The 26,727-nt window shown below is 45.3% G+C and overlaps 1 protein-coding gene across 2 annotated transcripts in view; it reads left to right on the top strand.

The window, feature by feature from the left end:
- Positions 1-26,727, top strand: part of Otoa (otoancorin) — a 90,017-nt gene that overhangs the window by 14,883 nt on the left and 48,407 nt on the right. Inside the window, exons 7-13 of one of the 2 annotated variants that reach the window (XM_045131708.1) lie at positions 786-1,021; positions 6,531-6,634; positions 13,536-13,636; positions 15,929-16,068; positions 19,878-20,001; positions 24,371-24,586; positions 24,854-25,021. In XM_045131708.1, the coding sequence (XP_044987643.1) occupies positions 786-1,021; positions 6,531-6,634; positions 13,536-13,636; positions 15,929-16,068; positions 19,878-20,001; positions 24,371-24,586; positions 24,854-25,021 (1,089 nt within the window). Of the gene's footprint in view, positions 1-785; positions 1,022-6,530; positions 6,635-13,535; positions 13,637-15,928; positions 16,108-19,877; positions 20,002-24,370; positions 24,587-24,853; positions 25,022-26,727 lie in introns of both variants that reach the window. The other variant, XM_045131707.1, reaches the window with a different exon arrangement.

Below are 26,727 nucleotides of genomic sequence, written 5' to 3'. Positions count from 1 at the left end.
CTCCTGCCCATTTTTCCCTCTATTGCACAAATGCCTCAGCCTATGAGATGACATCATCTACATTGGGGACAGTCTTCCTCTTTGGTTTGTCCTCTTTGGAAACACCCTTACAGACATAGGCCATAGTGTGCTTAACTAGTCTCCTGGGTGCTTCTCAACCCAATCATGCTGAGGTCAAGACGAACCATTATAACATTACCATTGAGCTTGACTGTAAAGGATAAACTGGATTTTGCTAGGCAAGAGCAAGGTGAGGAGTTCTAGCCAAAGGTGACATTCGTGGAGATATGTGGAAGTCATCTAATGTCCACTGAGCAGATGAAAACCTTAACTTTGATCTGATGGTAATGAAACATTCTAGAAGTTCCCACATAGCAGCATGGTGTTAAATAGGCAGTTCACCACTGCAGTCTGTTCCCTTCCAGGTCTGAGTGAAGAGACAGCTTTCAAAGTAACTATTATGGTTTAAATATGAATTGTCCCCCACTAGCTCATGCATTGAATGGTGACTCTACTTTTGGAGATTGTGGAGACTTCAGGAAGTGGGGTCTAATGAGAGGAGTAGATGGTGGTGGGTCTTTGAAGAGTCCTTCTCTGTGTTGCCTGCCCACCATGGCTTTAGCTGTCTGCTCCTCTGTGTGCTCTGGCCACCATGATGTTCTTCTTAAGCTCATGGGGCCAAGTGACCATGGCTCAAACCCTACTTTAAGTTGCTTTTGGAGGTATTTTGGTCACAGGGCTGCAACAGTAGCTAATATTGACTCTCACTTCTCTCATTCATTTAGGACCTGAAGGACATTGTCATTGACCTGGGAGAGATTCGGGAACAAGCTTTGCAGAGCCCCGGTGTGAATCGCAGTCTGTTTCTGGTATCCCTGGAGCGGTGTTTCCAGGTGCTGAACCCCCTGCAATGTGTGGAGATCCTGGGCAGAGTGTTGAGGGGGTCACCGGGCAGCTTTCTGCAGCCAGACATCCCTGAAAGGCTGCCCCAAGACCTGCGTGAGGATGCCTTTAAGAACCTGTGAGTCCTTTCCTCTGCAATCCTTTTTTTTTTTAAATTAGCATATAAAGAATTGGGTTTCATTGTGGCATATTTTTTTTAACCATTTCCTCTATCTTCTTAATTCTACATGCTGTTGCTCAGGAGCTACTGTGAGGATTCAAGAAAAGAGAAGGCAGCTGCACAGATCTGTGCCTTCTGGGGCAGAGATAAGCTATCTGGGGACCGTGTGTGTGTGTGTGTGTGTGTGTGTGTGTGTGTGTGTGTACACATGCATATGTAGGTGCACATATGTGTGTGTGCATGTGGAGGCTAGAGGTCAGTGTCTCGTGTCTTCCTCAGTTGTTCTCCATCTTATCCTTTGAGATACGCTTTCTCTCTGAACCTGGAGCTCACTGATTTTGATTAGACTAGCTAGTCCCCATGGAGTCTCCTGTCTCCACTCCCCCTGCCCCCACCCAGTGCTGAGATTTCAGGCACATACCCCAGTGTCTGGATTATTTTTTTCTTTTCAATTTTTTTTCAAATTTTTATTAACAACTTCCATGATTATAAAAAATATCTCATGGTAATACCCTCCCTCCCCTCACTTTCCTCTTTGAAACTCCATTCTCCATCATATCCCGCCCCCCCCCCATCAGTCTCTCTTTTATTTTGATGTCGATGTCGTGATCTTTTCCTCCTCTTATGATGGTCTTGTGTAGGTAGTGTCAGGCACTGTGAGGTCATGGATATCCAGGCCATTTTGTGTCTGGAGGGAGCATGTTTTAAGGAGTCCTACCCTTCCTTTGGCTCTTACATTCTTTCTATCACGTCTTCTGCATTAAACCCTGAGCCTTGGAAGGTGTGATAGAAATATTGCAGTACTGAGCACTGCGGTCACTTCTTTCCAGCACCATGATACCTTCTGAGTCATCCCAAGGTCACTGCCATCTGAAAAGAGAAGATTCTCTACCAAAATTGAGAGTAGCATTAATATAAGGGTATGAACATTAAGAGAATTGCTTACTGGGCAGTTTGATAAGCAAAGCATATATATTTAGCCAGACAAAAAGCAGATGTTACACCCCTAGGGCTCCTGACTACCCGTTTTAAGTTTTCAGTATCAGGGATGTATTCCCTCCCATGGAGTGGACCTCCAGTCCAATTAGAGGGCCGTTGGTTTCCACCATGATATATGTGCCACTACTGCACCCATTGGCTCATTTGTCCTGGCTGGCCAAATATAAGGCTTGCAGTGTCCACTGTTGAGTATCTTCACTGGTGAATTCTCTCTCTCCCATTGAACTGCATGTGGAATGGCTTCTTCCAGATTTCTGTCAGCTGGTCTACATGGAGAAGGTTTTCAGCTCAGTTCCAGTAGGATTTCTCAGTGGCCTTGCAGCCCAAGTATGTGGAGTCTTCAGCAATAGGATCTTGCCACCTATTTCTGGTGGGAAACCAAGGGCCTCAGTACTGGTCTATAATGTTTTGGGGGCATCAGGGACCTCCCTGTCCAACAACCCACTGGAAGTTATCCCATCCTTGGCAATGAAAATTTCTAGCAACAATCTATGGCTCCTGAGTGTTCCATTGTCCTAAAAAGCAGGTTTCCATATGATTTATTTATATCCTCTTAGATTTTGATTAGCCCTCCCTCCACCTTTCCTTTAATCGATCTCTTCCCCTGAACTCACTTTGGGCCTTTTCACCCCAATTAATCTATTCTTCTACTTACATATATACAATACCATCATATTAAGTACTCCCCTCTCCCACCTTCCTTTCTCTTCCCTTTATATCTCTTTTCTAGCTTACTGGCCTTTGCTACTGAGTTTTCTTCCTACACACACAGAAGTCCAGTCATCTGTAGCTAGGACCCACATATGAGAGAGAACATGTGACGCTTGGCTTTCTGGACCTGGGTTACCTCATTTAGTATAATCCTTTCCAGATCTATCCATTTTCCTGCAAATTTCATAACTTAAAATTTTTTTTAACTGCTGAGTAGAACTCCATTGTGTAAGTGTGGCATATCTTCATTATCCACTCATCAGTTGAAGTACATCTAGGCTGGTTTCATTTCCCAGCTATTGTGAATTGAGTGCCAATAAACATGGTTGAGTCCTTAGGATATATGCCTAGGAGTGCTATAACTGGGTCATTGGTAGATCTATTTTTAGGTGTCTTAGGAACCTCCACACTGATTTCCACAATGGCTGGACCAGATTGCATTCCCACCAACAGTGGAGAAGGGTTCCACTTTTTCCACATCCTTGCCAGCATTTATGGTCATTAGCACCTGGATTTTATGTGGGTGGTAGGGGTCCTCATACTTGTGAAGCAAGCGCTTTACCCACTTAGCTATTTCCACAGCCCCACTCTCCCAGTTTTTGTTACATGTGGATACCTACCTGTCCTGTGATATATTTCATATTTCTTTTTATAGGGAAGTCATCCCTTTTACTTAAAAATATTCATTTTCAGGCTGGAGACATGGTTTAGCAGTTAAGGCACTTGCCTGTGAAGCCTGAAGATCCATGTTCAACTCCCCAGATCCCATGTAAGCCAGAGTCACAAAATGATGCACAGGGCTGGAGAGATGGCTTAGTGGTTAAGCGCTTGCCTGTGAAGCCTAAGGACCCTGGTTCGAGGCTCGGTTCCCCAGGTCCCACGTTAGCCAGATGCACAAGGGGGCGCACGCATCTGGAGTTCATTTGCAGAGGCTGGAAGCCCTGGCGCGCCCATTCTCTCTCTCTCCCTCTATCTGTCTTTCTCTCTGTGTCTGTTGCTCTCAAATAAATAAAAATTAGAAAAAAAAATGTTGCACACGCACAAGGTGGTGCACATGTCTGGAGTTTGATTACAGTGGCTTGAAGCATGCCAGTTCTCTCTTTCTCATTCTTGTTCTCTCTCATAAAAAAGGCCATTCTATTGCCACACACAGAGAGAAAGAGGCAGAGGTAAGGAGAGAGAGAGACAATGGGTGTGCCAGGGCCTTCAGCCACTCCAAACGAACTCCAGACATGTGTGCCCTCTTGTGCACATGTACAACATTATGTGCTTGAGCTACTGTGTCTGGCTACATGGGACCTGGAGATTCGAATATGAGTCCCTAGGCTTTACAGGCAAGCACCTTAACCACTAAGCCATTTCTTCATCCCTAAAAGTAAATTTAGTTTCATCTCCATAAATGGGAAACCAGCAGTCTTTGCCATAAGTAAAAGTAATCATAAAAATAAGCAGATTGGAATCACTGAATCCTAGGTTCATATATTGCTCATTTAAGTATCCTTGTTTGGGGTGTTATCCCAAAAATACCACAGATGGTCAGCTTAAGCAACAGGTGTTTGTTTCTCACAGTTCTGGTGTGTGGAAAGCCTAAGGTCATGGAGTGGTAGACTTGGTGTCCTGTGAGGTTCTGCTTCCTGGTTCATGGGCAGCATCATCTTGCTGTGTCTCCCTGTGACAGAAGGAGCGAGAGCTCTCTGATACACAGCACTAAACCCCCTCATGGAGGCTCTACTTTCTGGCTCTGAGATGACTTCATGGGATTTAACCATCTGAATTTGACCCAATTCTTCTGAACCCCAATTCTGTCCTCTTTCCACTCTATGCCGACACCCCTCTGCTTTTGAGGAAGCCATTTGCTTGCCTCCCCCCACATCAGATGTGGAATTAAGGAAGCACTAGGAGACTACTCACCCAGGCTGACCTGGATTCACTATGTAGTCTCAGGGTGACCTTGAACTCACAGCAATCCTCCTGCCTCTGCCTCTCAAGTGCCACCATGCCCAGCTTGACAGCATTTTTGCAAATGGGCAAGCATGTACTTAAATGATGCTTACTATTTACTTCCAAACTTTTTATTTACAACTGCCATATATATACTGAATCTTGATGTGATGGAAAACTTCCTCTGGGGAGACATAAGCGCATGTTTCTTTGCTCCAGAGAGGACACAGATGACAGGCCAAAATATGATTGCACCAAAACTGGTTTTGGTGAACCAGTGGGTTTATTGAGGTGACTTACGGAGCAGGGTGAGGGGTTGCTCCCAGGAACAATGGGTGACCCAAAGGCAGCTGCACCTGGAAAAGCCCCTCAGCACAGGAAGCTGCGTCTCTGAAGCCCAATGCAGGACTTGCAGGCAGCTCGGTAGGGCAGGTGGGAGAGACCCTTCCCAAGCAGCTGCGTCACAGCCTGGGGCGTCCTCAGCTTTTATGCTCTGGGAATTGTCAACCTGAGACTCCCTCCTCCTTCCAGGAGGGGTGTTTCAATTTGGAGGAATTTGCTATACTGCACTTGAGCATAATCCCCTCCCAGGACCCATTTGTCTCTCTTCAGTGTCTCTCTCCATCGAACCTCTTCTTCCTGCCCAACTAGCACCTCTCCTGTTTTTTAAAATGTTTTTATTTATTTGAGAGATGGGTGGGTGGGGGGGGGGGAGAGAGAGAGAGAGAGAGAGACAGACAGACAGACAGACAGACAGACAGTATTGTTACACCAGGGCCTCCTGCCACTGTAAATGAATTCCAGACACATGTACCACTTTATGCATTTGGCTTTACATGGGTACTGGATAATGAAACCCATGATTTCAGGCTTTATAAACAAGTGCCTTTAGCCACTGAGCCATCTTCTCAGCCCCCTCTTCCATTTCTTTTTTTTTTTTTCTATTTCTATGTCATCATTTGCCCCCTCATATTATGCAGGTCCTGTGTAGATAGCGTCAGCCCCTGGGAGGTCATGAGTACAATGACCACTGTGTGTTTGGCAGACAGCTTTTCAGAGCACTCCTCCTGTTCCTTTGGCTCTTCCCTTCTTTCCCCCCCCTCTTCTGCAATGGGGTGCGTGTGTGATAGAGATGTCTCAGTGCTGTCACTTCTTCTCAGCACTTTGATGAGTTTTCAAGTCTTCCCAGAAGCCTTTGAGCAAAAGTGAGAGCAGCATTAATATATGGGCATAAACATAAATACTTAGAGGGCAATTTGATGAGCACAGTGTATTCATTTAGCCAATCAGTAGCTTGGGAGATAGGAGTTGAAGCAGATGGGCTTCTTTGTAAAGTGCTTGAGATGCTCTAAGATGGATGAAGATGATGATTGTACAACCTTGAAAATATACCTTTTAATTTTATTTCATCTTGAGACAGCATCATATGTAGCCTAGGCTGGCCTCAAATTTGCTATATAGACAAGGCTGACCTTGAACTCCTGGTTCTCCTGAATGCTGAATTACATTTGTGTGCCACCATCTCTGGTGAATTATATGCTTTAAATGGGTGAATTATAGTGTATTTAAGTTATCTCACCATAGCTATTTTCCTCCCTCCTTAATAAGAAAGACCCCAGCAGAGAGGAAGTGGAGACAGGATGCACAGGCCACTCTTCATTGCTGTGAAGGGGAAGAGGATGAATGGGGAAAAGAGCCACAAAGGCAGGGGGACAGTTTCCACATGTCAGCTTTGTCACATTCGCTGTCTTGATTCCTCTTTAAGGCAGCTTCCACCTGTTTGTTGCTTATGGATGCCCATGTCTGTGTCACTTAGATCTGCAGTGTTTAAAGATCTCTATGACAAAACATCGGCACGTGCCCAGAGCGCCGTCTACTCCTGGATGACGGGGATTCTGAAGACCTCCTCCAACGCAACTGGTGAGGCTGAGTCTGGGGGGACATGGGGAGCTGGGAGCGGCTGTGAGCCAAGGTTCTCTAGAGGAACAGAACTGAGAGAATGGACATGTATTATAAGGGGATTTATCAGGTTATCGTACATGATGTGGGCTGGACAGTCCAACAATGCTGTCTAGGGACTGGGGATTGGAGAACCTGGTTGCGACTCAGTCCCGGAGCGTGGATGCAGGCTGAGCGTGGATGCAGGCGGAGCGTGGATGCAGGTGGAGCGTGGATGCAGGTGGAGCGTGGATGCAGGTGGAGCGTGGATGCAGGCTGAGCGTGGATGCAGGTGGAGCGTGGATGCAGGTGGAGCGTGGATGCAGGTGGAGCGTGGATGCAGGCTGAGCGTGGATGCAGGCTGAGCGTGGATGCAGGTGGAGCGTGGATGCAGGTGGAGCGTGGATGCAGGTGGAGCGTGGATGCAGGCTGAGCGTGGATGCAGGTGGAGCGTGGATGCAGGTGGAGCGTGGATGCAGGTGGAGCGTGGATGCAGGCGGAGCGTGGATGCAGGCTGGGGAGCCTGAGAACCCAGTGCTGCACAAGGCTGGATGCTTACAAGTCCCAGGTGCGGCTGAAGGCCTGGAGGATTCCTAGAGAGCCGCTCATCTCCAGTCCACATGGAAGGCTGAAGAAGCTGGGTTCTGATGTCTCTAAAGGATGGTGGCGACAGGCAAGATGCCCTCGCCCTCAAGGAGGGAAGGCAAGCAGACAAAACCCCTGCTTTTCTCTCACACATCTTTAAATCTGGCCTCCAGCACAAGGGCTACCCCTGGGAGAGGGTCTCTGCCCCCCACCCCCACCCCTTCACTTAACTTAATCCTTCCAGGAAGTACCCACAGGACCCGCCCGGGAGGAATGTGTCTTACAATCAAGCTTAACAAGGGGAGAGTCACTGTGGGGGAAGTTCCTACTCACTCATCCCCTGAGCAGGGACTGGAGTTCAGTTTCAATAACTTTTACTTACCTCCTTGACACACTTCCAGAAAGTGTGTGGTATGGCAAATGGAGTAAAACCTGAAGATTCTGAGATAAGGATTTTTCTGTATCTTACAATGAATAGTGTATCCTTGTTTTATAATGACATCTTAGATTTGATGAGAATTCTTAGGATTATGAATTTAGCAATCTGTATATTTGTACTAAAGTGGGAAAGGGTAGTTTTGTTAGAAAACCATAGGAAATAGAACACAAAAATTTAGCCCTGCGATTCCTGGTAACCATGTAAAAACAGGTCAGGATTCATTTATTTCAAAGATACATATTAGGGCTACAGAGCTGGCTTAGTGGTTAATGTGCTTTTCTGCGAAGCCCAAGGACCCAGGTTCTATTCCCCAGTACCCATGTAAGCCAGATGCACAAGGTAGCGCATGCATCTGGAGTTTATTTGTGGTGACTGGAGGCCCATTTTCTCTCTCTCTGCCTCTCTCAAATAAATAAATAATAACGAAATGAATAAATAAATAAATAAATAAATAATAAATAGTTAAAAAAAGAAAAAAAGATACTTATCAGAAACATATTTATATGCTTAGAGTAGTCAAATTCATGGCAACAGTAACGGAAATGGTGGCAGATGTTCAGGATGTGGACGGTGGTGATAGCGCCATGAATGTGCCCTCAGCCCTCTGTATTTATGGGTTTGCCTCTGTGTCTGTCTTGAACATGTACAGGCTGTTTCTTTGTCACTGTCCCCTGAACAACAACTGTTAGCCTGGTATTTACATTGTCTTAGGTATTAGAAGGCATCTAAAGATAATTTACAGGATACGGGGGCTATGTGTAGGTTACATACAAGCACAGACCCATTTTATATAAGGGATCAGAATTTTCAAGGTTTTATGTGCATATGGGTGTGTGCTTATGTGTATGTTCATGTACATACATGTCTGGGTGTGTGTGTGCGTGTGTGCGTGCACATGCGTGCATGCCAGTGGACAACTTCCAGTGTCATTCCTGGGAATACCATCCACCATTGTTTGGGAAGGTTCCTCACTGTCCTGGAGCTCACCAACTGGGCTAGCCTGGAGGGCAGAAAGTGCCAGGGATCCACCTGTTTCTACTTTCCCAGTGCTGGCGCTAAGGGATACACCGCCATGCCTGACATTGTTATGTGGCTTCTGGGGTTCCAACTCAAGTCCTCATGGTACTGAGGGAAGCACTTTACCAGCTGAGCTATCTCCCAAGCCCTCAAGGGTTTTTGGTATCTGCAGAAGGGCCTGGATCCAAGCCCTTAGGTTTACTGTACTCAATGTCACAGAAATGAATGATTAAACTCTTTAAGGTCATAAACTTTAAGTTATGTGTATTTTACCACAATTTTAAAAAGACACAGAAAAGAATGACTATGTATATTAGCAGTGTACCATTCTCTGATAGTTTCAGTTTGTAAGATGTCCACTGTCAGCGATGTTATCAAGAGAGAAATGCTAAATATTTAAGGAGGGTCAACTAGGTGTCAGAGGCTGAGGGTACAGAGACAAGTCTGGTAAATCTGTGCTCCATGGACTGATTGTTTTACTGTGAGAGGGTAGATGGACAGAATTTTTTAAAATTATTTTTATTAGCAGCTTCCATGATTATAAACAATATCCCATGGTAATGCCCTCCCTCCTCCTACTTTCCACTTTGAAACTCCATTCTCCATCATACCCCCTCCTCCTCTCAATCAGTCTCTCTTTTATTTTGATGTCATGATCTTTTCCTCCTATTATGATGGTTTTGTGTAGGTAGTGTCAGGCACTGTGAGATCATGGATATCCAGGCCATTTTGTGTCTGGAGGAACACGTTGTAAGGAGTCCCACCCTTCCTTTGGATCTTACATTCTTTCCTCCACCTGTCCCACAATGGACTCTGAGCCTTGGAAGGTGTGATAGAGATATTTCAGTGCTGAGCCATCCTGTCACTTCTTTCCAGCACCATGATGCCTTCTGAGTCATCCCCAGGTCATTGCCTGGATAGAATTTTAAATCAAGGATGAAGGGAGAAAGAAGGAGAGAGAGGGGAAAACTTAGATATTGGGAGCTGCAGTGAAGAAAATAAAATGGACAAATGTCATAGGAAGGGTTACTAATTTAGGCTTGACAAATGCTTTTTTCCTACAGAGCATTTAAAAATAAGTCTTGGGACTAGAGAGATGGCTTACAGTTAAGGCTCTTGCCTGTGAAGCCCAAGGACCCATGTTCTACTCTCCAGATCCCATGTTAGCCAGATGCACAAAGGTGAAGCAAGCACAAGGTTGCACATGCCCACTAGGAGTTGCAAGTGCCAACAGTTTTATTTCAGTGGCTGAGGCCTTGGTGTGCAAATTCTCTCTCTCTCTATGTCACTCCGTTGCTCTCACTAAAATAAAATAATAAACTGATTAAAAAGATGAGTCTTTGTGAGCTTAAGTCTGATATAGCACTTGGCACAGATGACGAGTGAGTTGGGAGGCTGCATCCCAAAGCAACTACGCATGGACATAGCATTGAAATTCACATACTTTTCCGGTGCTACCAGACATTACTGTGCTTTTCAGCTTTTCATGTTCTGTTCAACCACAAATGTAAAAACTGTTCTTGGCTTTTAAGTTTTATAAAGCAGTGGTGGCCAGGATTTGTCCCATGAGCTGGAGTTTGTCAATTCCTGGACTAAGGAATTGAGGAAATGCAAATGGGTGCCTTCTGAATTAAGACCACCGTGGAGCTGGGCGTGATGGCACATGCCTTTAATCCCAGCACTTGGGAGGCAGAAGTAGAAGGATCATCATGAGTTCAAGGCCACCCTTAGACTCCATAGTGAATTCCAGGTCAGCCTGGGCTAGAGTAAAACCCTGCCTCAAAAAACAAACAACAACAACAACAACCAAAAAAAAAAAACCCACGGTGGGGGTGGAGAGATGGCTCAGCTGTTAAAGGCACTTGCTTGCAAGGCCTGATGGCCTGGATTTGATTACCCAGTATCCACATAAAGCCAGATGCACAAAGTTGTGCATGTGTCTGGAGTTCATTTGCAGTGGCAAGAGGCCCTGGTACATCCATCCATATTCTCTCTCTCAATTAAAGAATAAAAAATATTAAGATGCATTAAGTCCAAGGTGAAAAGGGTGACTTTCTCATGTGAAGCTCAGGAGGACTCTCAAGGCTGAGGGACAGTAGATATAAAGTCCTGGGGTAGGAATGAGCTCAGTATGCTGGGGAGCCATCAAAGAAACAAGTAGAGAATGCCAATGGAGTAGAGAATGCCAACCAATATTTTTCCTGGAATTAAGACCTGAGACTTGTGCATGAGGAACATTAAACAGCACAGTAATTGATGCCTTAAATGCAGAGTTGAATTCCCTCTGCCTAGCTTATAATGATGACCTCCAGGAATGCACATCTCATGCTGAGGAAGTCACTCAGTCTCTACACTGTCCTGTCTTTATTGTCAGAGTTTAATTAAAGACAATTTTTCCTTCTCAAATTCCAATATGGCAAGTTCCATTGTTCCTCTACAGTGAATTAAAATTCCTTCTATTTGGACCTTTGTTCTTTTTGTTTTCTCCCAGGAACCTCTTCAATGTAACTGGAAAAACTTTGGAATCATAGCTTTGCACAAATCCAGCTCATGCTTAAGACTTAGTTGAATTAAAGACCAACTCAGCTTGGTTCTTGGTGAATTTTTTCTTTTTTCTTTTTCCTTGTAAATTCTCTAGCGGCCCTGGGGCTTTGTTAAATGTCAGCAGTGATGTACTCATCACTTCCGGGCTGAGGGAAACTCCCCGATGTCCTCTGGAATTGGCTTATGCAAAAAGCCAGCTTCACTTGGGCCCCAGTCAACGCCCCGTACCTCCTACAACAGTTCACACGCTCCCCAACTTTCATTTCCTCAAATGCTGCTCACACGGCTGTGTATAAAAGTGTTGTAATGAAGGCCTGGGGTGGGGGAGGGGCAACGCCAGCCAATTCTAGCCATTGAAACTTGAAGATGGATGCTGGCTGTCATTGTTCTTAAGGTCTACTGACATGTCACACAGATGGGGGATGTCAAATGCCAGAGCTAAGTGATACAGATAGTTTTCTGATAATTCTGAGGGGGGAGAGATTACTTCTAGACAAGGAGATTAGGAGACTTAACCCAGGCCTGATGACACAGTCCCTGTGATCCCAGCTACAGGCTCACAAGTTCCAGATTTGAGACTCTATCTCGAAATTAAAAAGTGGGCTGGAGAGATGGCTTAACAGTTAAAACACTTGCCTGCGAAGTGTCAGGACCCAGGTTTGAGTCTCCAGATCCCCTGTAAGCAAGATGCGCAAGGTGACACATGTGTCTGGTGTTTGCTTGCAGTGGCTAGAGGTCCTGCTATACCCATTCTCAATCTCTCTCTCTCTTTTTCTCTGTCTCAAATATGATTAAATAAATGAATAATTTTTTTAACAAAGTAAAAATAGTGGTATAGGCCTGTAATCCCAGCACTTGGGAGGTGGAGACAGGAGCTCAGAAATTCAAAGTCACTTTGGCTCCATAGTAAGTTTGTGGCCACATAAGACAGGAGAGCCTGTCCTTACCACCAAAGGAAAAAAGACAAGAAAACAAGAGCTAGGACTACAGCTCAGAGCTCAGTGGTGGGTGGAGTCCTTGCCTAATATGTCCGCAGCTGGTTTCCATCCTGAGGATGATAAAAATGAAAACAAAGCTGTAAGTCAGAAGAAAATTTTTAGTCTTAAAGCTAGTACTTGGACATAGAAGGGATAAGGAAAGATTCCAGGGTTGGAGAGAAGGCCCAGTGGTTAAGGCACTTGCCTGCAAAGCCTAATGACCCAGGTTCAATTCCCTAGTATCCATGAAAAGTCAGATGCACAAAGTGGCACATGCATCTAAAGTTTGTTTGCAATGACTAGAAAGCTTGGTACATCCATTCTTTCTCTTCACCTCTCTCTTTTTACACTTGCAAATAAATAAAGTATTATTTTTAAAAAGGAAAGACATTTCAGGGGGTCAGAATAACTCAAACAAGCAGGGGTACAAATATTTGGGGTACAAATTGGGAAAATTATAGTAGGTTCGTTTCATTCAAGTATAGTAACATGGTGGAAATTAACACAGATGGCAATCCAGTATCATTATTATTATTATTTTTTTTGGTTTTTCAAGGTAGGATATCACTGTAGCCCAGGCTGACCTGGAATTCACTATGTAGTCTCAGGCTGGTCTTGAACTCCAAGTGATCCTCCTACCTCTGCTTCCTAAGTGCTGGGAAAGGTGTGCGCCATCACTCCTGGCTCCATTAATAACTAGAAGGTCAAGAAGTTAGTGCCAAGAAAGAGTCAAACATACTTCAGACTACCATCTTATTGAGTAATGAACCAAAGTAGAAGACATCTAATTTGTAGTCACAAGTATTAAAAACTGTTTTTTGGGCTAGAGAGATGGCTTAGTGGTTAAGGCGCTTGCCTGCAAAGCCTAAGGACCCATGTTTGACTCTCCAGATCCCACATAGGCAGATGCACAAAGGGAGGCAAGCACAAGGTTGCACATGTTCATTAGATGGTGCAAGCGTCTGGAGTTCAATTGCAATGGCTGAGGCCCTGCTGTGCCAATTCTCTCTCCTTCTCTGTCTCTCTAAAGTAAAAGTAAAAAAAAAAAGAAAACCAAAAAAAAAAAAAAAGCCATTAAAAAAAGAAAGTTGTGTGTGGCTCACTTAGCTCCAGGGGCTGCTGGTGAGTAGCAAAGCCTCAGGCTGTGGCTGCACATAACTGTGGTTCAGGCTCTCACAGGCCGGACTCAGTGATGGGAGTTGAGTGAATTAATGAATGCAATAAAGTCCTGACATCAAGGACACCACTGGCCACCACATACCAGTGAAAGTCCATTTAAAGGCTCTTTATTTGCTTATTTATTCATTTCTCTTGTTTGTAGATGATCCTGCTTCATGGGTCAGTGCAGAAAACTTATGGATTTTGGGAAGATATATGGTTCACTTATCATTTGAAGAAATTATGAAAATTAGCCCGGTGGAAGTAAGTTGGAAGTGCATATGTTTTTGGTGTGTGTGATGCATGTGTGTGCCCTGGTTCATGTGTGTGAGTGCAGGTGCATCCGTGACAGAGTGTGTATAGAGCTGCTGCAAAGAGACAACTTCCAGGTGTCAGTGCTCGTCTCCCATCTTGTTTGAAGCAGGGCCCCTCACTGTTCACCACTGTTCACCAGACTTACTGGTCCATGAACTTCTGGGAAATTCTTCAGCCTCTGCCTCCCATGTCACTAGTTGTGCTGGGATTACAGAAGATCGCACAGCTTCTGCACTTTACCTGAGGTCGGGGGATCTGAACTCAGGAACACACACTTGTACAGGGAGTACCTTGTCCACTTGAGCCATCTTCTCAGCCCCTCAAAGTATAGTCTTTTATAGAAATTTATTTATTTATCTGAGAGAAAGAAAGAGGGGCTGAGAGAGAGCAAGAGAGACAGAATGAGAATGGGCACATCAGGGCCTTTAGCTGCTGCAAACAAATTCCAGATGCATGTGCCACTTTGTGTCTGTGGCTTACGTGGGTCTTGGGGAATTGAATCTGAGTCCTTTGGCTTTGCAGGCAAGTGCCTTCAGCACTTAGCCATCTCTTCAGCTCTCAAATTATATTCTTATTTCCCCATTGCTGATGTATTTTGAGCAAGGTGTGTCCTTTCAGCCAGTCAGTCAAGGTACTCTGGAAATTGCACACTTGCCTCAGCCCAACATATCTTTACCATTTAAGCAAAACTCTTGGAACAAGCCTCAAGTGGTCAGTGATGGTATTGTATTCGAGCTCAGAAGAGCTTGGGGAAGGAAGAAGAATTGTGGGCAACTCAGAGCTCTGATGTGCGCAAACATGGCCTAAAGGGAACACTGGCTATAAACCAGAAGTCAATGGAGGGTACTTTTGTACTGAAGAAAAGCCAAGGACAATAGCTATTGTGTTTTTGGTCCCTGAAAGCATGAATTCAAGCAAAAGTAACAAGGATTAATAGCCCCTCCTATTTATAGTGACTTCTAGTAGTGTGGGAAGCCACAGGGCATCCACATGGAGGGGTTTGTATGTCCAAAGAGGAAGCCCTCCCAGAAGAGACTTGATGAGCTTTTTATACATGGGATCACAGGGCATCAAGGTTCAGGAGGTAAAATCTATTAGAAATACAAGGAAAGTGTGGGGAAGATGGCTCACTGGATCACTTGCCCTGCAAACTTGACTACCTGAGTTTGGGTCCCCAGACCTCATGTAAAAATGTCAGAAGCCATGGTCTTCCTTAACCTCAGTCTACCTACTGAGTATCGGAGGCAAAAACAGGAGAATTTCCCAAAGCTCACAGACCAGCTAGCTTGGTGAATGGAACAGTGAATGAAATCCTGCGTCAAATGAGGTGGAAGGCGAGGTCTGAACTGAAGCCATGTTCTCTGACAACCACAGGGCCATTTATAAACCTGTTCCTGTATTTATTTAGTTTTGAAAATTCTGACTCTTTAAAGCAGAAAATCTGTGGATTTTATCCTCTGATGTCTTCTTAACAAATTTAGGAATAAATAGGCAAATATTAGTTTAAAAAGGAGCTCAGCTGCTGGAGTGTGAGAAGGTAACTCCTTGCTGGAAATAGTAGCACCTATCTGACAACAGCCGCAGGAGAGCGAGCCAGACACTGGCAAGGGGAAGCTGGCTGTGACACCCATAGCCTGCTCCCAACAGAACGCCATTTCCAGGAGGCTCAATTCCCAAATTGCCACCAGCTGGGGACCTAGCATTCAGCACACATACGTTTATGTAGGACACCTGAAACAAACCACCACAGTGAGTTCTAAGCCAGCCTGGGTTATATGGTGAGACCCCATCTCAAAACAAGCAAGCAAACAAACCAACCAAAAAACTGTCTTAATAATTAATAGTTGAGTTGAAGAAGGGACAAGAACAGCAGCTATAGACCATTAGAGAAATGAGTGACAGGACCAAGGATGTGTTCAGTGGTAGAGCACTTGCCTAACTTTTTTCTTGAGGTCCTGGGTTTGAGCCTCGGTATCTGAAAAACATCATAGTCAGCCATGTGTGGTGGCACACGCCTTTAATCCAAGCACTCATGAGGCAGGAGGATCACTGTGAGTTTGAGGACAGCCTGAAACTACATAGTGAATTCCAGGTCAGCCTGGGATACAGTGAGACCCTACCTTGAAAAACAAACAACAAATGTCATGAAGTCATTTGAGGTGGCATATGCAAATGTCTATGCTGAGGCCATACTAGGTTTTCTGTCCTTTCCTCACTGGTTTACCCATCCTTGTCCACCAGATCGGGCTGTTTATCAGCTATGACAATGCCACCAAGCAGCTGGACACGGTTTATGACATCACCCCTGAGATGGCGCAGGCATTTCTGCAGAAGATCCGCAGCTCCAGTTTTGACACGAGGAACACATCCACCATCCACAGGCAAGGCATGCCCTGGGCCCTTGAGCTGGCTCCTAGGATGCAGTCTAAGTTCCTGCCTCCTCTGAGCAGAGTCCCAAGGGCCAGGAAGGGAAGGGCCATGCTGGGCCCTGCAGATAGCCCCCCACCTTTATGTGGTTGGGTAGGCGCTTCTCCCCCAGACTCTTCACACTTTGAAGAGGCTATGAAGGGGAAAGGGGCCAAATTCTCGATCATGGCCTTCACACCACATTCTCCAGTGCTATCTGAGCTTGTGACTGGACCATTTAATGACCCAGGACTGTTGCAAGGTGAGCAAGGCACTTCGATGAAGTTGGGGGACTACTGGAGGCAGCTGGTGGATTATCCTGTTTTGAGAACTCCTTACTATCAGATTGTCATCTGGAGACCCCGGATGAAGTCTGCTCTGGAATTAGTGATAGTACCATGACATCCCCAGCACAGGGGCCAGGAGCTGAGCCTAGAGGAGCAGGCAATCTGGAGGAGAGGGTGGAAATCATCTCCTCATGATTGTGTCTCAGGCTCTTGCTATCACACTGCTTCCTGTCACATCACCACCTTATCTCACATTCTTTTTTTTTTTTTTAAGTGTCTTATTTATTTGAGAGAGAGGCAGATATATATGTAGGGAGAGTATGTGTGCACCAGGGCTTCTAGCCACTGAACTAGCAAATGAACTCCAGATGCATGTACCAATTTGTGAATTTTGTTTTTGTTTTTGTTTCGAGGTAGGGTCTCACTCTAGCTCAGGCTGACCTGGAATTCACTATGTAGTCTCAGGGTGGCTGAGAACTCATGGCAATTCTCTTACCTCTGCCTCCCAAGGGCTGGGATACGCCTGGCTGTATCTGGCTTTTTCTGGGTACTGGGGAATGAAACCTGGGTTGCTTTGCAGGCAAGCACCTTAATCACTGAGTTATCTCTTCAGCCATACCACAGACTCTTTATGTAGAGCACACGTTCACATGGAATCATGTCTCCATCTTTCCTTTACCCCTTAGCATGGATCTCGCTTTTCCATATCATATACAAAATATAAGCTGGCAATTCAGGACATGGGGCCCAGAGCTGGACTTCTTGGGTTTAATCTTGGCTCTGCTACTTACAAGTTGTGTGACCTTGGCCATGTCACATTGCCTCTCTGTGCCTGTATTTTTCCATCTGTTAAATGGGAGACAAAAAACTATTTGTCTCATTAAGGTACTTTCAGAGGTTCATAGATGACTCATAGCACACACTCAGTAAATACTATTCTGAAATTCTTGAAGCTAGCAAATAAAATCATGTATATTTATGTATTCTTATAGAACATGATGTTCATATATATATGCTCAACTTTCTATCACTGTGAAAAACACCAGAGAAAATCAAAGAAGCCAAGGTTTATTTTGGCCCATGGGTTTTGGAGGCTTTAGTCATGGTTACTTGGCCCAGTAGCTTTTAGGCACAGCGTAGTGGGAGCAAGTGACTGAGAACACACGTTCACCTCATGGCAACCAGGAAGAATGGGGGGAGAAGGTGTATGTATGAGAGAGAGAGAGAGAGAGAGAGAGAGAGAGAGAGAGAGAGAGAGAGAGAGGAAGGAAGGAAAGGGCTAGGATGAAATATACCCTTCTCAGGCATGTTCCCAGTGACCTACTTCTTGCAACCAGGTCCAGTCTTCTCAGGTTTCTACCACAAAAAAATAGCCTGTTAGGATTAATTATTTTAAAAAATTTATGTGGGGGGAGGAGAGTCAGATAGAGAGAACAGGTGTGCCAGGGCCTCTAGCCACTACAAATGAACTCCAGACACATCTCCCTAGCCTGGGATTAACCCTTTGATAATGTCAGAACCCTCTTGATCCAGGCAGCTCCCAAAGGCCTCAACCCACTGCTACACTGGACTACAACATGTGAACTTTTGAAGGATATTCAAGATTCACATCATCACGTGTGTTAGGTTGTGAAACGGATGCATTGCGCTAACTAACATGTCCATTTCCTTCCATGCTTCCCCTTAGCATGCATATGCAGAAAACAGTTAAACTTTACTCTCAGAAACTTTCAAAACACAATGGATTATTCTAATTATAGCCACCACTGTTGCTCATGATCTACAGAACCTATTCCTTTTAACAACTTCAATTTTATGTCCTTTGACCAATATCCCTCCAACTAGCCTCACACACATTCCCTGGTAGCCATCAGCCTATGTTTCCATGACTGTAACTCTTTGCTGTCCTGAACACATGTCTGAATATATCAATATCTCTTTGAGGGGAGGATCCAGGTGGATTGTGGTCCACTAGCTGGTCTGGCCATGATGAGATGGGTAGTGTTCATGTGAACTCTGAGATCATTCTTTAGTGAATGAACAAACAGTATCCTCTGAGAAGGATGCTCATCATTGGGTCTGGTTCTTTTTACTTAACTTTCACAGTCTTTCTCCTTCCCTCATCCATCATACTTATCATCATGTTTTTTTTTTTTTTTTTTTAATTTGAGAGAGAGAGAGACAGAGAGAAAGGGAGAGAATGGGTGTGCCAGGGCCTCCATCTACTGCAAATGAACTCCAGACACATGAGCCACCTTGTGCATCTGGCTTATGTGGGTCCTGAGGAATTGAACCAGGGTCCTTTGGGTTTGCAGACAAATGCCTTAGCTGCTAAGCCATCCCTCCAGCCCTAATCATCATATTCTATGATGAACAGACCTTCCAGTTACTAAAGGTTCAGAGAGACTATAATACTATAATACTATAATACTACAGAGTGTGCACTCCACTATCCTCTGCAGCCCCTTAAAGAGAAGTCAGTTACTTACTAGAAGCCAAATGCCTCATAGAACTCAGCTTCAGGCTATAGTTGGCCTGAACCCATTCTGTTAACCACTATATTACTCCCAATTAGGTCAGAATTTGCAAAGGGAATTTTTATTTTATTTTATTTATTTGAGAAAGGGAGAGAGAGAGAGGAGAATGGGCACTCCAGGGCCTTCAGCGGCTGTAAATGAACTCCTGACACATGCGCCACCTTGTGCATCTGGCCTGCATGGGTCCTAGGGAATCAAACCTGGGTCCTCTGGCTTCGCAGGCAAATGCCTTAACCATTAAGCCATCTCTCCAGCTCTAGACCAGAATTTGAATCCTTGTGTCTCTATACTATTCCACCTGTGCTCCTCTTCTGAAATCTTTGCATTCTCTAGGTGGGTGGGCGGAGAGGCATTCTGGAAGTCGAGCGCTCATTCAGGGTCGAGTCCTGCATTCCCATGTGGGGAACAGCGCATTCTCTCGGCGCTGTCTTTCCTCGTGCCTCTCCCAGGTGTTGTTGGATCTAGGTCCAAGTGCCACGGATCTCTTTGAGTCTCTGTTTGTCCTTCTGTGAGCTAGAGCTCTATTGCTTACTTTTCTGTTGCTCAAATAAAATACTTGACAGAGCAGCTTCGGGGAGGAAGGGTTATTTGCCTCGTGGCTTCCGAGGGTGTAGCCCATTGTGTCAGGGCCAGCATGGTGGTGGGAGCATGAGGCTGAGTGACCAGGACCCGAAGCAGGGCCAGACTACAACCCTCAGAGGTCTGCTTCCAGTAGCCCACCTCTACCAGCCAGGCCCCACCTTCTCCCAGAACGCTATGGGGGAAATGTCACATTTCATGCGATGGAGCTAACGGCCCGGAGGCTCCTGCCTTGTAGCTTGTGGGGATGAGATGGCCCAGGTAAGAGGCAACAGCAGGCAGCTGCCGTGATAGCGACTCTTGTGGTGCAGACTGGAGGGGGTATGGTCAGGGCTCCGGGTGGTAAGCCCCTCTCCCAGCTCCCCTCATCCTCTCACGCAGGTTGGGGCTGCTGGTTTGTTTCTACGATGACCTGGAGCTACTGGACGCCACCCTGGCCCAAGTCCTCCTGCACCAAATGATCAAGTGTAGCCAACTCCGGGGCTTCCGGGCTGGCGTTCAGAAGGTACGGATGGGGTGCAAGGCCAGGGAAGTGGGGAGGACAGCCTTGCCCCACCTTTGATAGAAAACATGTTGTTAACCCGGCTGTAAGTTCAGCCCTAGAAAAGATGATCCTTCAGTCCTGGAGGAGTGAAACACGGAGAAAGACCAAAACCAGCATTCAGAAAACCTTCGAGAGATCAAAACTCAATGAGAACAGCCATGTATAACATATGCAAAGGATTTCCTGGGGATCTTACTGTTTTTTTTTTTTTTTTTTTTTCCTCAAGCTAGGGTCTCACTCTAGCTCAGGCTGACCTGGAATTCACTATGTAGTCTCAGTCTCAGGGTGGCCTCAAACTCACAGTGATCCTCCTACCTCTGCCTCCTGAGTGCTAGGGATTAAAGGTGTGTGCCACTACACCCGACTCTGGGGATTTTAAATGTGGATCTGGCTCCATCAGCAGTCCTGGGGTGCAGCCTGCACTGTGTCACTTCCAATCAGCTCCCAGCTGAGGCTAAGTGGTTGGAAGAACACAACCGAGCAATGGGTCCTAATGAGGTTCTGTGGGAGTGACCCCGCCAGATCCGCCCCTGAGACTGATGTTACTGCTCTGAGGAGTGACCTGGGTATGATATGATTCCAGAAGCCCTCAGGAGCCAGCTGTGGTGTACAGGTTTGTACACCCAGCTACCTAGAAGGTTGAAGCAGGAAGATCACAGGTTCAAGGCCTGCCTAGGCAACTAAGCAAGCTCCTATTTCTGTCTGCCTGCCTGCCTGCCTGCCTATCTATCTATCTATCTATCTATCTATCTATCTATCTATCTATCTATCTATCTACTAACCTATCTATCTATTAGTCATCTACCTATCACTCTTATCCATCATCTATCTATTTCTGTAGATTGGGGAAAGGGGGTAGAGTGATTTTCTAGGTTCCTAGGTTCAATCCCTAGATCACAAAAAGAAATAAAAGGCCTCAGCTGATTCTAATGCAGGCAGGATGGAGAAACCAGGATTGGTGGTTGATACTGGGCTCCTAGACCTGGTCCTGATCAAATCACAAATGCAGTCTCTCTTCCCACTTCTTCTTATTTAATTTGAGTCAGGTTTTATCCTGGGCTAGCTTCCAACCTGTAATCCTCCTGAATGCTGGGATTACAGGTGTGTGCTACCACACCTGGCCTTCTCTGTTCCCACATGTGCACATCTGTGTGCATGTTGGCATATGTGTGGGCACACATGTGTATGCAGGTGCATATCCACATGTGTATGTCAGAGGCCAACTTGTTCAAGTGTCTTCCTCTATCACTCTCTACCTTATTTGCTTGAGACTGTGAGACAGGGTCTCTCACAAAGCCAGAGCTCACCAATTTGGCTAGACTAGTTACCCAGCAAGCCTGGCAGATTCTCTTGCTGCCGTCTCTCCAGTGCTGGGATTACAGGAGTGTACCGCCATGTCTGACTTTTACATGGGTTCTGGGGACCCAAACTCAGGTCCTCATGATTGCACAGCAAGCACTGTACCCACTGAGCTATCTCTTCAGCTCTCTTTTCTTTCCTTTTCCTATTCAAACCTCAGTTCTGTCATCCTTCCCTTTTGTGGGTCCTTTTCTTTGGAATCAACTTCTTCCCTTCCTCTCTTCTCTCACCTTCCTTCCTTCCTTCCTTCCTTCCTTCCTTCCTTCCTTCCTTCCTTCCTTCCTTTCCTTCTCTCTCTCTCTCTCTCTCTCTCTTTCTTTCTTTTTCTTTCTTAGTGTCAGTGGGCAACCAAGAGCTTTGATAATAGCTTCTGTTGTTTGGGGGCCTTAGGGGCCTCCATGACCAACTACTTCCTGGGCACCCATTCCTCATTTTCAATTATTTTTCAGGTAGGGTCTTACCTTACCAAACTGACCTGGATTCACTATGTAGTCTCAGGGTGGCCTTGAACTCACAGTGATCCTCCTACCTCTGCCTCCCTAGTGCTGGGATTAAAGGCAGATGCTACCACGCTTGGCACCCCTTTCAATTTTTAAAAACTGAAACAGTATTGTGAAATAATATTAAAGAAAATCTTGATAAAACCACCAATGATTCCATAGGAGTTTGCTACACATCACTCTAAGACACCCATCACATCTGACACCTCACATATGGTCATCTATCTTGCTTAGGGCCTAGTTTTGTTTCTAAGAAAAAAAACATCTAACAAAGCTTAAGGAAAAATAAGAAAATAAGGCTGTATAGATGGCTCAGCAGTTAAAGGCACCTACTTACAAACCTTGATGGCTCAGGTTCAGTTCCCCAGCAACCATGTGAAGCCAGATACACAAAGTGGTGCATGCATCTGGAGTTTGTTTGTAGTGAGTGGCAGGGGCCCTGGTGCACACATATGTGCACACACTCTCTCTTTATGTTTCAAATAAATAGATAAAAATATTTTAAAAATAAGAAAATAAGTATACATAGGCATCCCTGGCCAGCAAGTCAAATCCAGGTAGGTAGAGTCACCTAGCTCAGTAGTGCTCAGAATTGAGTTGCTATGGAGTTACTGGGGCTCCTTAAAATACATATCACTGAGTCCTATGTCCCTGATTTTGCAGGTCTAGAAATGGCCTGGAAGTTTACATTTCTAACAAGTTCCTGTATGATGCTGGGTTACCAGCCACTGGTACCCCCTTCTTCCCTCAGCTACGGGAGCGGCTTCATCTGCTGCCCTCCAGTGGCCATTTTCAGATTGCATGCACCGGTTGCGCGCATGTGACTCAGTACTCTTAACACTGTTTATTCAAGTCCAGGTGTTAGATTAGGCACCATCTCATATTTTCCTATGGAGATTATGCTGCAGTTGGCAAGTTTGTCGCCTTGCCTGATCCCTTTGCTTGCCAGAAGAAGATGGGAACGCTTGACTAGAAGTAGAGAAGCATTTCGCAATAAAAATTATTAACGGACTGGAGAGAGGGCTTAGCAGTTAAGCGGTTGCCTGTGAAGCCTAAGGACCCTGGTTCGAGGCTCGATTCCCCAGGACCCACGTTAGCCAGATGCACAAGGGGGAGCATGCATCTGGAGTTCGTTTGCAGTGGCTGGAGGCCCTGGTGCGCCCATTCTCCCTTTCTCTCTCTCTCTGCCTCTTTCTCTCTTTGTCTGTCGCTCTCAAATAAATAATTAAAAAAATATTAAAAAGATCGTAGAAATGTGCAAATTTGTACAAGACATGATTGTAAGCAAAAATATGGAGCATGAATTGTCCTTCTGTTCATATGATAACTCTGTGAAACTTCATGCTGCCTTTATTTATAAAGTCATAGGAAGACTTGGAAAGATATCTACCATTTTCCCTCCCTCCCTCCCTCTTTCTCTGTCTTTGCTGGGGATCTAACCCAGAGCCCTTAGTTTTGTTAAAGCTTTCCCTTTAGTTTTCTTTGTACTGTTGAGAATTCTTTCTTTTTTTAAATTTTTATTAGCATTTTCCATGATTATAAAAAAAATCCCACGGAAATCCCCCCCCCCACTTTCCCCTTTGAAATTCCATTCTCCATCATATTACCTCCTCATCTCAATCATTCTTTTTTTTTTTTAACACAGATTATATGTTATCATAAAAAGCCCTCGATAATTTCATAAAAGAAAAACAGTTATATATAAAACCATATAAGATTACAAAAGGTAATAGATGTTATAAGCATGCAGTGGCAGTAGCTGAAGGGAACAAGACTCCTTCCTGCCAAGCTTTAATTTTTTTTGTGTGTGTGTTTTTTGTGTTTTGCGTCTCACTCTAGCCCAGGCTAACCTAGAACACATTCTGTACTTTTAGGCTGGCCTTAAGCTCACAGAGATCCTCTTACCTCTGCCTCCTGAGTACTGAATTAAAGGTGTGTGCCACTGTGCCCAACCTGATCTATTTTTTAATTGTCCTTTTTATATTATTTATTTACTTATTTATGAGAGAGAGAGAGAGAGAGAGAGAGAGAGAGAGAGAGAGAGAGAGGGAGAGAAGGAGGCAAATAAATAGAGAGTGGGTATGCCAGGGCCTCTAGCCATTGCAAATGAACTCCAGACCCACGGACCATCTTGTGCATCTGGCTTTATGTGGGTTCTGGGGAATCAAATTCTGGTCCTTAAGGTTTATGGGCAAGTACCTTAACCTCTGAGCCATCTCTCGAGCTCAAACACATTAATATTTAAATGAAGCCCAAAGTGAATTTTCAGCACCAGCAAGTCAGGACTGGAGGACGTGTTCTCAGTAAGGTCTGAGTGTGACAAGAACCACTTTCTCTGCTGTCCCTGGGCTGAGGATTTGAGGGGGCAGGTCTGAGGGATACACTGTGGAGTCCTTACACCCAGGATGTAGTCTAAGGCAGCCACTGCCCTGCTTTCAGTAAATTCTTACTCCAGTTTGTTGTCTTTCTAGCTCAAAGCTGACCTTCTGGACATTGCCACTGAGAACCAGACCCTCAATGAGACCCTGGGCTCTCTGTCGGACGCGGTGGTGGGTCTGACTTACCGTCAGCTGGAATCCCTCTCCCCGGATGCTGTGCAAGGTGCCATCCCCACCATCAACCAGGTCTCAGGCTGGGCCAAGAGCCAGGCCATCATCTTGTCTGCCAAATACTTGGCCCATGAAAAGGTCAGCTGAGAACCTTTGACCTTGCTTGAGTGCCTGGAGACCCAAGGGCTAGTGTAATTGTCAGTGTGGGCTACCCTAACAAAATACCACGGCCTGGATGGCTTAACAAAAATGTAGTCCTTTTGCTTGTAGGGCCTGGGAAGTCCATGGTGCAGGTCCTGGGAGCATAGGTTTCATTCTGCAGTCTCTTCTTTTGGCGTGTGGGTGGCATCAGACGTGTTCAGTAAAGTCTGGGAGAGCAAGATCCTAACGCGTGGTCCTTCCCAGGTGCCGTCCTTCTACAACGTCAGCCAGATGGGTGTGCTGCTGCCGGGGGTCAGCACCCAGGCCTTCTGCAGTATGGACCACAAGGACCTCTCGCAGGTCCTGAGAAGCACCGCCTCCCAGCACATGTCCCAATTGTCACCTGCCCAGAAGCAAGGCATCCTGAGCAAGGTGAGAGGTGGAGTCTGGTCCTCAGCCACGTTGCTCACAGAGGATGGGGTTTTGGGTTGACTTTGGGCCATTTATTTGGGTTGGGGCTATTTTGGCTGTTGGTGTGTGGGATAGTCTGAGCTTAGAAAATACTATATTCTGATCGCTTACCCGCTGTGCCTCCCAGACAGAGCCCCTGTGACCATGTTAGTGTTTTTTTTTCAAGCCCCATTGTTCTCCTTTAGTCATTCTAATATTTCTCAAACTTTTCTAAAATAAGTTTTCTTGACCTAATAACATTCTATTTTATTGTTTTCTTAACAATTTTAAGAGTTTTTTTTTTTTTTTAAACTAATGAGGAGAGAGAGAAAGAGAATGGGCATGCCAGGGCCTCTAGCCACTGCAAATGAACTCCAAATGCATGCACCACCATATGTATCTGCCTTATGTGGGTCCTGGGGAATTGAACCCGTGTCTTTAAACTTTGCAGGCCAGCGCCCTAAGTGCTAAGCCATCTCTTCAGTCCTCTATTTTATTGTTTTAAGGAAAAGATCTCACTATGTCGCCCTGGCTATTCTCAAACTTGGTGTGTAGCACAGGTGGGCCTTGAACTCCCAATCCTCTTGCCTCAGTTTCTAGAGTGCTGGGATTCTAGGCATACACAACTGGACTGAAAGGGGTGGGGCCAGTGGTGACCAGGGATAATTTACTCCCAAGGATTTGTCCTTGCTGACCTCCTTTCTCCAGTTAGGTCCCACCTCCTAAATTTTCTCCAATCTCCCAAGATAGTGCCATCAGTTGGGGTTCGAGTTTTCAAACCATTTGGAGCTCTTCCCATCCTTCCCTGCTTCCTTGCCAATACTACTGATGCAAAGGAGAGGGAACAGAAGAGTGAAACCCCATGGGAATATGACCAATATTCAATATTTTCATATAGTAAAATTCTCAATTAATAAAAATAAATAGCAAAAACATTTAGGGAATATTTCATATTTAGTCCATAACAGAGGGATTTGGAATAACTGACTTGGGCTTGTGTCCCATTTATCAGCTTTCAATAAATTATTTTTAAGCAAAATTTTTTGCAGGGGCTAGAGAGAGTGCTCAGCAGTTAAGATGTCTGCTTGCAAAGCCTGAGGCCTTGAGGTTCAATTCTCCAGTACCCTCCTAAGCCAGATGCACAAGGTGGCACATGCATCTGCAGTATGTTTGCAGTGGCTGGAGGCCCTGGTGTTCCCATTCTCTCTCTCTTTCTCTATCTACCTCTTTCTCAAATGAGTAAAATGTAATTTATTATTATTTGTTGTTTTTTTAAAATAGAAGGTTGTACTCTTAAACCCCCTTTCCCTGGCCTCAATTTTACTGAGGGTCTTCTTCAGTGGGGTTATTGGTATTCATTATGGGGACCAAGAGGCCTCAGTCAGTTTCTACAGGGGAACAAATCACGTTTTCTTTGGCTTTCCTGAGGCAGCTGTCACTCTAGCCCAGGCTGGCCTCAGACTCGCATGCGCTACCACACCCAGCTTCTATTGTTCTCATTTTAGGTTTTTGGGACAGAGTCTCATCCCTGGAGCGGGTCTGAAATGCTGTTTAAGCCTCTGTTTCCCTACCTATTAACTGGGGACAATTATAGTCCCCGCTTCATAGTGCTGCTCAGCAGATCTCATGGGCTTTATTGTCCACGAGGCAGTGCCCAAAATCACCGAGAGCTCAGTGCACCCTCTGTC

Source organism: Jaculus jaculus, chromosome 12 (assembly GCF_020740685.1).
Source record: "Jaculus jaculus isolate mJacJac1 chromosome 12, mJacJac1.mat.Y.cur, whole genome shotgun sequence".
NCBI classification, from domain to species: Eukaryota; Metazoa; Chordata; class Mammalia; order Rodentia; family Dipodidae; genus Jaculus; species Jaculus jaculus.
Note: the sequence above shows the minus strand (reverse complement) of the source record. Positions and strands in the feature narration are given on the sequence as shown.